The sequence below is a fragment of the Hemitrygon akajei genome, chromosome 11 (assembly GCF_048418815.1).
Source record: "Hemitrygon akajei chromosome 11, sHemAka1.3, whole genome shotgun sequence".
Classification (NCBI taxonomy): domain Eukaryota; kingdom Metazoa; phylum Chordata; class Chondrichthyes; order Myliobatiformes; family Dasyatidae; genus Hemitrygon; species Hemitrygon akajei.
Window position 1 is genome coordinate 64349077 of NC_133134.1, and position 14053 is coordinate 64363129.

General features: G+C 43.5%; 1 protein-coding gene across 1 annotated transcript in view; it reads right to left on the reverse strand.

Moving 5' to 3' along the window:
* The window catches only part of gaa2 (alpha glucosidase 2), an 85074-nt gene that overhangs the window by 5960 nt on the left and 65061 nt on the right, over positions 1-14053 (reverse strand). Inside the window, exons 14-18 of the mRNA XM_073060980.1 lie at positions 13894-14045; positions 12342-12490; positions 6619-6760; positions 4585-4683; positions 3878-4042 (exon numbers count right to left, since the gene is read on the reverse strand). Coding sequence (XP_072917081.1) covers positions 3878-4042; positions 4585-4683; positions 6619-6760; positions 12342-12490; positions 13894-14045 — 707 coding nt within the window. The remainder of the gene's footprint in view (positions 1-3877; positions 4043-4584; positions 4684-6618; positions 6761-12341; positions 12491-13893; positions 14046-14053) is intronic.

Here is a 14053-nt window from a genome sequence, read left to right on the forward strand (position 1 = left end):
GTATAACATGAAAATAAAGTCCAAATATCGATCCTTCAGAACGCCACTTGTCACTGGCAGCCAGCTAGAACAGGTCCCCTTTATTCCCACTCCTCACCTCCTGTCAGTCAGCCAATGCTCTATCCAAGTCAGTATTTTTCCTGTAATACCACAGGCTCTTATCTTGTCAAGCAGCCTCCTGTGCGACATCTTGTCAAAGGCCTTCTGAAAACCCAAGTACAAAACATCCACTGATTCTCCTTTGTCTATCCTGCTTCATATTTCCTCAGAGAATTCCAACCGATTTCAGGCCTAAGGAAACCATACTGACTTTGGACTACTTTATCTTATGCTTCCAAATACACTGAAACCATCCTTAATAATAGACTCCAACCACTGAAGTCAGGCTAACTGGACAATAATTTCCTCTCTTCTGCCTCCCTCCCTTCTTATAGAGGTAGTGACATTTGTAATTTTCCAGTCCTCCGGAAGCATTCCAGAATCTGGAGGAACTCAGCAGGCCAGGCAGCATCTGTGGAAAAAAGTAAACAGTCAACATTTTTTCCCCCAAGACTGGAGAAAAAGATTAGAAGTCAGAATAAGAGGTGGGCGGAGGGGAGGAAGAAGTAAAAGGTGGTAGGTGATAGGTAAAACTGGGACGGGGGAGGGGAGGGGTGAAGTAAAGAGCTGGGAAGTTGATTGGTGAAAGAGATAAAGGGCTGGAGAAAGGGGAAACTGATAGGAGAGTGTATAAGACCATGGAGGAAAGGGAAGGGGGAGGAGGACCAGGGGCAAGTAAGGAGAAATGGTGAGAGAGGGAAACAGGAATGGGGAATAGTGAAGGGGAGGAGGGAAGCGATTACCAGAAGTTTGTGAAATTGATGTTCACGCCATCTGGTTGGAGGCTACCCAAACAGAATATATGGTGTTGCTCCTCCAGCCTGAGTGTGGTCTCATCATGGCAGAAGAGGAGGCAGTGGATTGACATGAAGGAATGGAATGGGAAGTAGAATTGAAATGGATAGCCACCAGGAGATCCCACTTTTCCCTGCACTGTAGGTGCTCGACAAAGCAGTCACCCGATCTACGTCAGTTCTCATCGATATACAGGGGGTCACTGGATACAATAAATTACCCCAACAGACTCACAGGTGAAGTGTTGCCTTACCTGGAAGAACTGTTTGGGGCCCTGAATGGTAGTGAGAGAGGAGGTGTAGGGGCAAGTGTGGCACTTGTTCTGCTTGCAAGAGTAAGTATCAGGAGGGATATCAGTGTGGAGGGGCACATGGACAAGGGAGTCACATAGGGAGTAATAACTGAGGAAAGCAGGAAGTGTGGGTGGAAAGATGGTGGGATCTCATAGGAGAGGACGGATGTTATGGAGAATTATGTGCTGGATGTGGAGGCTGGTGGAGTGGTAGGAGGATGGGGTCAGGGCAGACATACTTGGTGGAGTGACAGGAGGATGGGGTGAGGGCAGACATGCGCGAAATGTAAGAGATGTGGGTGAGGGCAGTGTTGATGGTGGAGGGAATAAAGCCCCTGTCTTTAAAGAAGGAGGATATCTAATGTTCATTCCAGAATCTAGTTATTCTTGAAAGATCATTACTAATGCTTCACAATCTCTTCAGCTATCTCTTTAAAACCCTGAGGTGTAGTCCATCTGGTCCAGGTGACTTATCACCCTTCAGACCTTTCAGCTTTCAAGCACCTTTTCCTTAGGAATAGCAACTACAATCACTTCTGCCTCCTTACAATCTGGAATTTCTGACATACAGCTAGTGTCTTTCAAAGTGTAGACTGGCGCAAAATACTTATTAAGTTCGTCCATCATTTCTGTCCCACATTATTACTTCTCCAGCGTCATTTTCCAGTGGTCCAACATCTACTGTTGCCCCTCGTTTACTCTTTATATATTTAATAAAGCTTCTGGTATTCTCTGATATTTCTGGCTAGTTTACCTTCATACTTCATCTTTTCTCTCCTTTTGGTTTTATTAGTTGCCTTCTGTTGTTTTGTTAAAATCTTCCAATCCTCTAACTCCCCACTAATTTTTGCTATATTGCATGACCTCTCTTCTGCTTTTTTACTGTCTTTGATTTCCCTTGTTAGCCACGGTTGCCTAATACTCCTTTTAGAATACTTCATCTTTGGGATGTATCTATCCCGTGCCTTACAAAGTGCCCCCAGAAAACTCCAGCCATTACTGTTCTGTCGTCATCCCTACTAGTGTCCCCTTCCAATTAATTTAGCTAACTCCTCTCTCATGCATCTATAATTCCCTTTACTCCATTGTAAAACTGATACATCTGACTTTAATTTCTCCCTCTCAAACTGCAGGATGAATTCTATCGTATTAAGAGCACCACCTCCCAAGGGTTCCTTCACCTTAAGCTCCCTAGTCACATCTAGTTTATTACACAACACCCAATCCAGGATAGCTGATCCCCTAGTGGACTCAACCACAAGCTGCTCTAAAGAGGCTTCTTGTATTCCCTCTCTTGGGATCCAGCACCAACCTGTTTTTCCCAATGTCACCTCTTTCTAAGGATTTGATTTCATTTGTTGCCCACAGAGCCACTCCATCCCCTCTGTCTACCTGCCTGTCCTTTCAAAACAAGGTGTATCCTTGGATGTTAAACTCCCAACTATTATACTCTTTCAGCCACACCTCAGTGATGCCCACAATGTCATTCCTGCCAATCTCTAACTGTGCTACAAGATCATCTACCTTATTCCGTATACTGTGCGCATTCAAACATAGCTCCTTCAGTATTGTATTCATCACCCTTTTTGATTTTTGCCCCCGTTACACTTTAGTTCATCTCATTGATTGCAATTTTGTCCCAACATCTGCCTGTGCTTCCTCACTAACAATGCATCTAGTTGTATACCTTCCTCAGCCCCATCACTCTGATTCCCACCCCCCCTGCCAACAGCTTCAACCATCCACAATAGCTCTAGCAAACTTGCCCCCAAGGATATTGGGCTCCCTCAGTTTCAGGTGTAACCAGTACTTTTTCTACAGGTCATACCTTCCGCAGAGGAGATTCCAATGATGCAGAAATTTGAACCCCTGTTCCCTGCAGCATTTCCTCAGCCACTCATTCTCTGTATTATCATACTTCGGAGGTCTTGCTCCTCAGTCTCTTCACTAATGCCCTCTACTCACTGTGAGGAGCTCTCCCTCCTTTCTACCCATGTCATTGGTGCCAATGACCTCTGGCTATTCACCCTTTCTCTTGAGAATTTTCTGTAGCCACTCTGAGACGTCCTGGTCCCTAGCACCTGGGAGGCAACACAAAATCCTGGCTTCTCTTCTGCAGCCACAGAACCTGCTGTCTATCTCTCTAACTATCGAATCTCCTATCACTACCGCTGTGCCCGACTTTGCCCTTCCCTGCTGAACCGCAGAGCTGGCCACAGTGCCACTGGCCTGGCTTTGCTGCAGTGCCTGATAGGTCATCCCCCCAGTGGTGTTCAAAGGAGTATACTTGTAACTGAGGGGAAGGATTCAGGGGAACCCTGCACTGACTGCTTACCCTCCCTTGCTTCTCCTGGTGGTCACCCATCTACTACAGTGGCACGTTATTGAATGCCTATCTTTCTGTGCCATTATGCCTCATGTACTCTTCTGGTTTCTGCTTAAAGACATCTATGCAGGTGAATGGTGTTGAGAGGCCTATCAGCCATGATCAGATTGAATGGACCTCAGGAGATTTACTGGCTTTCTCTGTTTATTCAGTGAATCACCCACAGCACAAAAGAGGAGATTTCATTTGAGAAGGCTGGTGTAGAAGAGGAAGCTAGATTATGAAATTGCAATTGATTAATGTTCTACCAGTGGTTGTTTACCAACATGGGACCTAAATAAAGAGTTGTAGGTTATGGATCATACCTTATCAGTAGTAAATTCAACGTAAGTGTAATCGTTTCTCTCGTACGTATCCAGACTCTCACCGTCGTCCCAAAAGAGGAAGCCCCTTGCTGATGTGTTCTGGGACAGTGCCACAAGCAGGTGAAAAGGGTTGCCACTACTCACCCAAGTAGTTGTGGCAGGTTCCTGTTATGAAATAGAGGCAAATGCAAAGTGTCACCCTGCAGATTGAAAGGTCACTGTTGACTAAGGATATCAGGTTATGAAGATAAGAGAAATACATGAGATCAACAAGGCTGTGTTGCCCTATAAACTGTTTCCTTGGTACAAGGTATCCAACACAATAAATTAGTGCCTTTGGGAGAAAGACTTGCATATACACAATGTTATTTATGACTTACCAATTCCCAAAAGACTATGCAACCTAATCACTTCCGAAGTGCTGTCAGTGTCACTGTTCCAGTTTGTCAACTGGTGCACAGCAATGTGATGATCAATTGTGGTCTAGTGTTGACTGTGGGATAAATATTGGCTATGGCAATACAGGGTTGAGGAATCAATAAAGCAGATCTCAGATTTCCACCTCATCCAACAGTAGTTTTTTCAACACTGTAGCACTCTTAACTCAGCACTAGGAGACTCAGCATGAAAATGAGTAAGTACTCTGAGAAATTTTAAAAGGAGTTAAAAATTTATCAGCAAGGAATTTAAATATGAAATCAAGGTACCTGTGTGACAATGATCTCCCCCTCCCGCAGGTGCAGGTTGATGGTGTCCAGAGGAGCGGGAAGTTTGACATACTCTCCTGTGCTAACAAGTGGAGATCCCTGTTGATAAAGGAGTAAGTGAAAATGTGTCTCGTCTTGACATCAACCTAGACATTGTCCAAACAATATTGTACACAGGTTTAGACAAGAACATCCATCAACAAAATATAGTGGGAAGTATTATAGACTCATTGAGTTGTACAGCACAGAACAAAAGATCTCAACTGTTTACTCCCCTTCCTAGATGCAGCCTGATCTACCAAGTTCCACCAGCATTTTGTATGCATTGCTCAAGAATTCCAGCATCTGCAATATCTTTTGTGTTTGCCCTCTTGTTTTTGACACTCCTATCATAGGAAAAAGATTTGAACCATCTATCCTACCCTATCTATGCCTTGTATAATCTTATATACTCTACCTCTATCACGTCACCCCTCAGCATTCAGGGAAAACCAACCCAGCCTATCCAATCTCTCTGACAGAATCAGAATCTGGTTTATTATCACCCACGTCTTCACCACTTTCTCCAGTGCAAACACATCCTTCTAACAGTGTAGCTACCAGAACTGTACACAGCATTCCAAGTGTGCTCTAACTAGTGTTTTGAAAATGTAACATTATGTCCCAACTCTATGCCTGACCTATACAGGCTGTCCCCGGGTTACGAACGAGTTCCGTTCCTGAGTCCGTCTTTAAGTCAGATTTGTATGTAAGTCGGAACAGGTACATCCGGTATTATTTAGTATCAGTTAATCTAACGTTTGTCTTAGTATATAGTTTATATTTTACCTTTCTATGCATATAAAACACTTAAAGAAACGTATGTATTTCAATAATTAAACCACTGCGTTGCTTAGTAATAATTGAAGCTTTCATCAGGGCAGGGCCTTACACATGCTTCATTATTCTCACTTTATCCTTTACCTGTATCCTTTAAATTTGTTCCGATCGTTGACCGACTATAGCCTAACGCTTTTTCAATGACCGATGGCGTTTCACCTCTTTCCATTCGCTTTATTATTTCCACTTTATTTTTAATTGCGATCGTTTTCCGTCAATGGAACAGAAAACTGTAGATTTTATGTTCTATCGCTGAGCAGCAGTGAACTGTCTGATTGGCCTATCAGAGTTCTCTTTGGGAACTAGTTGACTTGATCAGCATTTCTGATCTGGCTATTGTTCACAATTGCACTTAATAAAAAAATACAGCAGCAGCCACAGGCGCCGGGTCATTCTTGGTACTAAAGTCCACCCGCACTGAGACAGGTTAAATGGGACAAGTGGGGGTGGTGCTGATTGGAAAAGTGGGGTCAGGGTGAATCCTGCTAAGAAATATTTAAGCCAAATACAAAGTTACACACTCAACACAGTGTTAACGGCATCGTGATTGGACTTAAAATGGCGGACAGCGTTCCCCTCCATCCAATCGTAAGTATGAGTTGTCCGTAAGTCGGACGTTCGTAACTTGGGGACTGCCTGTATTGGCAAGCATGTCTTCTGCATCACCCCAATGGCCTGGGTTGCTACTTTCAGGAAACTGGTGTTGCAGAATAAAGATTTCAGCAGGTGAAGTTTAGTAACCCGACTTTGGTTAAAAAGGCATTTGGCAATTCATTTATTATTGTCACTTGTGAAAAGATTTGGTTTATGTGCCATGCAGACATATCATTCTGTACATATGTATACTGAGGTAGAACAATAGAAAAGAAACAAATCTGAATGTAAAATATAGTGAGAAGTGCTGAATTTCAGCCTAAACAAAGCACTTCTGACAGTGCAACATTCTTCCCTCTTTGAGTGTGGCAGCCCGGATTTGTGTGTCTGGACTGGAAGTTAATCATTTAAATTTCTGTCCTAGAGGTATGATTGCTGTTCACTGAAGCACTCTTACAGCTCCGATATACTCCCACAAGTACAAACTATAAACTGTTTATGTGCTGTGCACAAGAGCTGACAACATCCTCTCCAGTTAACAAGCAACCTATTCCAACTTACCGTGTAGAAGTCGTACCAAACCCCTTTTGGGAAGTACGCAGTCACAGCACTGGTCCCTGGCTCTAACACTGGTGAAATGAGGAGGCTACGACCCCACAGGAACTGTCGGTCAATGGAGAGAGTATTTTTATCTTCAGGAAACCTGAATTGAAAAAGAGGGACAGATACAAAACATTCAGGTTAAAGAGAAAGAGGGCTCTCAACAAGCCCCCACACTAGACAGAAGAACACACAACACTCCTGGTGTGCTCTCTCCATAGCTCCATATAACTGAAGGAAGATTTCCCTACTCTTGTACTTGAATTCTCTTGCAATGAAGGCCAACATACCATTTCCCTTCCTAATTGCTTGCTGTACTTTCAAATTGATTTTTAGTGAATGTGTACACCCATGTTCCTCCAAATACAGATCCTCTCCAGGTTACAGCATGGCTCTGTTGCTCTCAACTGATCATAATGCAAATTGTCTGCAAGTCAGAAATGTGGATGCAAACTGAGTTTTGACACGGCAGAAGATGTCTGCAGCCCCGTGGGAGCTGGCAAATCCATTCTGCCATTCTCCCACGTTTGCCTGCATGTACATAAATCAGGCGTTCATAAACGGGAAAGGATCTGTACCAACCCCAGTTAGTCTCTCCCCATTTAAAAAAAAATTCAACTTTCTAAATCGTCTACCTAAGTGGATGACCTCTCATTTTTCCAAATTTATAGTCCATCTGTCATGTCCTCATCTATTTACTTAATCCACCTGTCTCCCATTCAGGCATCTCTACAACTTCCCTGCAGCCCACTGGATATCTCCCATCCACTCCATAATGTACTGGTTAGGCACAGGAGTACATTCAGCCAGAGACTCATTCCACCAAGATGCAACACTGAGCGTCATAGGAAGTCATTCCTGCCTGTGGCCATCAAACTTTACAACTCCTCCCTCGGAGTGTCAGACATCCTGAGCCAATAGGCTGGTCCTGGACTTATTTCCACTTGGCATAATTTACTTATTATTATTTAATTATTTATGGTTTTATATTGCCATATTTCTACACTATTCTTGGTTGGTGCGACTGTAACGAAACCCAATTTCCCTTGGGATCAATAAAGTATGTCTATCTGTCTGTCTATATTACACATGGTTCTCTGACAGAGAATGTTTAATTATGTTCATCCCATTCCACTACTGTAAATCCCACTTTTTAAAATTTTGTTTATAAAAGGGGCTGGTATGTCATGCCACATACCAGCCCCTTTCCCCAACACATCCACACCATCCAACAATTTACACTAATCTTACCCAAACCATTCTACCCTTCCCCCATCTCCGTCAACTCCCTCCAGATTCCACTACTCTCTCCAACTTGTATATCTCTGGGATGTAGAATGAAACTGCAGCAGCCAGGGAAACATACAAGATCAGAGGGAGAAGGTGCAAACTCCATACAGGATATCAGGATTGAAGCTGGCACTCCGCGGATGTCACACAGCAGATCTACTGGCTGAGCCCCTGCGACACCTCTTGGGGTCATCAAAGGGTGCAGGAGGCTAACCGAAGAAGATGCCGCCGATAAGTGGCGACTCTTTGCATGCAACTCTGATGGGAATGATCAAATATTCCTGTTTAGGACTACCTCAGCTGAAATTCAGTCATAGCCATGTGGGTACTCGAGTAAGCAACGTCATTTCAAGACGTTTAAAAATCTATCGATTGAGGTAGACCCCGGACAGCAGCCTCAGTTTGCGAGTGCAGTTTCCCTTTAAGAAAAAGGAAGTAGGGAAAGCTGGCTGGTCTTCAGGTACAATGGAAATGCAGAGGCCTTAAACCAACCCCCACCCTCCCACACTCCTAACTCCCTACTAGTGAACGTACAGTTTCTGGAAAATAAATTTGAAGACCTAAGTGCAAGATTGCAGTACCAGAGACATCAGGGACTGTGGTGTACTTCACTTCACAGAGATGTGGCTTACACCCTCTATTTCAGGTGCAACATTGCAGCCCGGGGGCTTCGCCATTCACTGCAAAGTCAAGATGGCTGAGTCTTTTAAATGTAGAGGGGCTGGAGTATGTTTCATAATTCACATCATGGTGCATAGACATGGTAGTTCTGTCTCAATCCTGCTCACCCTATCTGGAACATCCAGTGGTCAAGTGTCATCCATTTTATCTGCTGAGTGAGTTTTCCACTATGATCCTGGTCGCAAGTGAACATTACACCTCTGGCCAACATCAGGTAGGCACTGGAGGAGCTGAGCACTGTGATCAACAGTAATGAAACTGGGCACTCAGATGCCTTCCCTATCACTGCGGGGATTTCAACCAGGCCAGATCGAAGACATCTCTGAACAACTACCACCAACATAACACCTGTGGAACCAGAAGAGCCAATACAATTGGCCACTGTTATAACATCAAGAATGCTTACTATGCCATCCCATGCCTGCACTTGGAAAGTCCAATCACCTGGCTGCACCTCTACTTCCAGCGAGTAGGCAGAGACTAAAGACTGCAACACCAGTGCTGATAAAGAGGAAGGTATGGTCAAAGGAGGCAGAGAAGTGCGTACAGGACCGCTTTGAGTCGGTGGACTGGACAAGGTTCAGGGATTCATCCTTGATTCTGAATGAATATGCCACAGTTGTCCCCAACTTCATCGAGACCTGTGTGTCTTCGAGAAAGTACCGGATATACCTGTACCCAAAGCAAAAGCCAAGGATAAACCAGGAGATTTGTAGCCAGGTGCAGGCCAGATCTCTGGCGTTCAAGACCTGTGATCCAGAACTATACAAGTCCATATATGATTTATAGAAGGCTATTTTAAAAGCAAAAAAAAAACAATTGCCATATAAGTTAGAGAGGGAATCCAATGAACCTCAGCTCTGGCAGGGTTTGCAAGCCATTATTTAAAAGGCAAAACTTAACAATATGAATGGCTGTGATGCCTCACTCATATATGTGCTCAACGTTTTCTATGCACACTTTGAAAGAGAGAATAAAACTACACTTGTGTGAGTCTCTTCACTATCTGATGACCCTGTGACCTCTGTCTCGGAGGCCAAGTTCAGAACGTCTTTCAACAGGATGACCCCTCGCAAGGCATCAGGTCCTGATGGGATACGTAGTAAGGCATTGAAAACCTGTGCCAACCAACTGGCAGGAGTGTTCAAGGACATTTTCAATCTCTCACAGCTACAATCAGAGGTTCCCAACGGCTTCAAAACGGCAACTATCATATTAGTGCCCAAGAAGAGAAGGGTGAGCTTTCTCAATAACTATCATCCAGTTGCACTCACATCTACTGTGATGGAAGTGCGTTGAGAGGTTGGTCAGGGCTGGAATCAACTCTTGCCTAAGCAAGGACCAGGATCCACTGCAATTTGCTTATCGCCACAATAGGTCTGTGGCAGATGTGACCTCACAGGCTCTCCACTCAGCCTTAGATAATCTGGTCAATAGTAATACCTACATCAGGTTTCTGTTTATTTATTACAGCTCAGCATTCAACACATTCAAGCTCCAAAACCTGGCTTCTGTACCTCCTTTTGCAACTGGATCCTTAACTTCCTCATAAGGAAACCACAGTCATTGCCAATCAGAAATAATATCTCCACCCCACTGACAATCAACACAGGCACAGCTCAGGGATGTGTGCTTAGCCCACTGCTCTACTCTCTCTACATCCACGACTGTGAAACTAGGCACAGTTAAAACACTACCTATAAATTTGCCGATGTCACAACTATTGGCAGAATTCCATACAGTGATGAGGAAATGTACGAAGTGAGATACATCAGCTGGTTGAGTGGTGTCACAACAATAACCTTGCATTCAATGTCAGTAAGGCCATGGACTTCAGGAAGGGAAAGCTGAGGGAAAACACACCATTTCTGATCCTTATTGAGGGATCAGAAGTGGAAAGGGTGAGCAATTTCAAGTTCCTGGGTGTCAACATCCCTGAATATCTATCCCGGGCCCAACATATTGAGGGAATTACAGATAAGGCATGACGGTGGCTATACTTCATTAGGAGTTTGAGTAGACTCGTTATGTCCCCAAAGACTTTTGCCATTTTCTACAGATGTGACATGGAGAGCATTTTAACAAGTTGCTTCTCCCTCTGTTATGAAGGGGCCACTGCACAGGATCAGTAAAAGCTGAAATAAGTTGCAGACTCAGCCAGCTCTATCATGGGCACCAGCATCAAGGGCATCTTCAACAGACGAAGTCTCAAGAAGGCAGCATCCACCATTAAGGAACCTCATCACCCAGGACATGCCCTTTTCTCAATCCACCATCACGGAGCCTGAAGACACACACTCAATGTTTCAGGAACAGTTTCTTCCCCTCTGCCATCAGATTTCTAAAAGGACAAGGAACCCATGTACACTACTTCACTTTTTTTCCCTCCCTTTTGCACTACTTAATTTATTTTTATATTTGTAATTTACATATGTAATTTATAGTTTTTTATTACTTATGATGTACTGCTGCCAGAAAACAACAAATTTCATGACACATGCCAGTGATATTAAATCTGATTCTGATAACATATCCACTTATTCACCCTTATCCATAATGCTCTATCCACCCCAGATAATGTTTACATTTGTTAGGAGGATTTCCCGATCATAAGTCCACGTTGACTCTGTCCAATTCTATCAGTATTTTCAAAGTGTCCTGTTACCTCTTCCTTAATGATAGATTCCAACATTCGCCCTGCTACTGATGCCGGATTACTACTAGTTCCATCACTCCCTCTTTTCTTAATTACTGGGAATATATTCATTACATTCCAATCTATGGGATTTGTTCTGGAAGCTATGGAATTTCAGAAAGTTCCATAGCTTCCACTATTCCAGTCACCCCCTTCACACCCTTAGAGTGCAGCCTATTAGGTCCTGGGGATCTATTACTTCTCAATATTTTTCTAATATAGTTCCAATATTTTCCTCAATGTTTGACCTTTAACTTTTTTTAGTTCTTCATTCATTCTCAACCTGCAGTTCTCCTCTACTTACAAGAGATTTCTTCTTCTGTGTGAAATTTGTCCAAGTTGTCTGAGATTTCTTTCACATCTAATATGGTTTCTCCTCTCTCAGTCTGTGAGACGCCTACATTAACTTTTGCTGATCTTTTCTTACTAGACTCTTGTACTCTTTCTTCCATTTCCTATCAATGTCTTGGTCCTGATAACAATCATGAGAATGGGTTCATTAGAGCCTACTGCCTGATGATTCTGAGAACAGAGTAGTATTATGAAGTCACAACTTATAACCATATATCCATATAACAATTACAGCATGGAAACAGGCCATCTCGGCCCTTCTAGTCCGTGCCGAACGCTTACTCTCACCTAGTCCCACTGGGCCGCACTCAGCCCATAACCCTCCATTCCTTTCCTGTCTATATACCTATCCAATTTTACTTTAAATGACAATACCGAACCTGCCTCTACCACTTCTACTGGAAGCTTGTTCCACATAGCTACCACTCTCTGAGTAAAGAAATTCCCCCTCATGTTACCTCTAAACTTTTGCCCCCAACTCTCAACTCATGTCCTCTTGTTTGAATCTCCCCTACTCTCAATGGAAAAAGCCTATCCATGTCAACTCTATCTATCCCCCTCACAATCTTAAATACCTTTATCAAGTCCCCCCTCAACCTTCTACACTCCAAAGAATAAAGACCTAAAGTTAAACTTTAGGTTTAAGACCTTAAAGACCTAAACTTACTCAAAGAGGAGGGCTCTGGCAACAGTTTCTCCCTGGATATGTGAGTGATGGAAGAGCGTGTAGAGGTATGGGAGCAGAGAATAGCGGGTAAGGAGGGCACGCTTCATTGCAGCTTGAGCCGGTGCACTGAACGCGGTCGGGTCCTGAGCCTGGAGAACAGAGAAGCCGTTTCAGAGAAAAGAGAACCATCATTAAAGTAATGGCAGAAAATTGCAACTATATTAATTCAGACCCATTGTTGTCTTTAATCTAAATCTTATAACTGCCAAAGAAGCAATGCAGGATGTTGCAGAGTTTAAGGGATGGTTAATGTCCTGAGGTCCTTGTCTCAGTCCTACTGCCATAACATGGGCCATTATCTTGCAGAAGAGATACTGACTCGGTGAAAAATATTAGCTGGAAATTGCCTCGCCTGCCCAAGCAATCCAAGTCTGACTAATGATGTGGGGATTTATTAACTGATTTTATCCAGGATCTTTGAAATATTCCCATTGACTCTCAGTGGATAAGAACATCTCAGTATGACTGCTACCTGATATCAAGTGTCCTCAGGTAGTGCTTCCATTGTTGGGAGACAGTGGAGAATTCCCCAGGGTATAACAGCACCCTAATTTATTTACTATTTCCAAGAGGAAGTGTTAGCCCTTCAGAGAGCAGTGTCTGTACTTGGTGGAGTTCAGAAGAATTGGGGGGGGGGGGTGTGGGGGAAGAATTCTCACCCAAATCTACTAAATACTTAAAGACCTGTATATAGTGGACATGGAGAGGCTGTTTCCATTAGTAGGAAAGTCTAAGATCTGAAGGCAGAGCCTCGGAATAAAGAGCCTCTGAGATGAGCAGCAATTTCTTCAGCCAAAGGATTTTGAGTCTGTGGATTCCAGGTTATTGGGTGTACTTAAGCTGAAATGCATAGGTTCTTGATTGGTAAGTAGGTTAATGGTTATGGGGAGAAGTTGTTTGAAAAAAAAAATCAGCCATGATTGAATAGTGAAGCAGAATCAATGGGTGGAAAGGCCTAATCCTGCACCTATACCTTATGATCTTATAATCCGAGAACACTGGTAATGGGATCCTGGGAATGATCCCCCTATCCAAGACAGCTGCTGGAATTGTGATTCCCCCACCACCACCAAGAGACACACTCTGGACGCAGTATCTAGGTTGACAGTGCACTGCAGTAGTGAGGGCATACTGCACCAATGGAGCTTCTGTCTTTCATATATGGACATTAAACCCTTTAATCATTCAGCTGGGTGTTAAAGTACGGCAGGAACTATTTTGAAGAAAACCAGTGGTCTGTCCTCTGGTGTTACAGAAATATTTCTCAACTAACATCAGAAAACGAAATTAACCCAACTGGTTAACATTGCGAATTGTGGCTCTTGCTGTGCACAAGCTAGTTGGCACATTAGTGACAACTCTTCAAAAACTGGAATAATGCCCAGGGACATGCTGTAGTCATGAAGGGCTCAGTATTACTACAAGTCTTTCCTTTTTCAGAATGTTTTTCTAAATAAACACATGCAAGTATAAGTTACAAACTCTGGACTACCTTCTCATTTTGGGTGTTGTGGTTCCGAGAGAAGGGGTAGAAAGAACCAAGCTGCATCCATCGCACGCACATTTCCTCTGTGGTACTGCCGCCAAATCCACATATGTCTGCACCGACCAGAGGAATTCCAAACATATTGAAGTTCAGGATACCTGTGGAA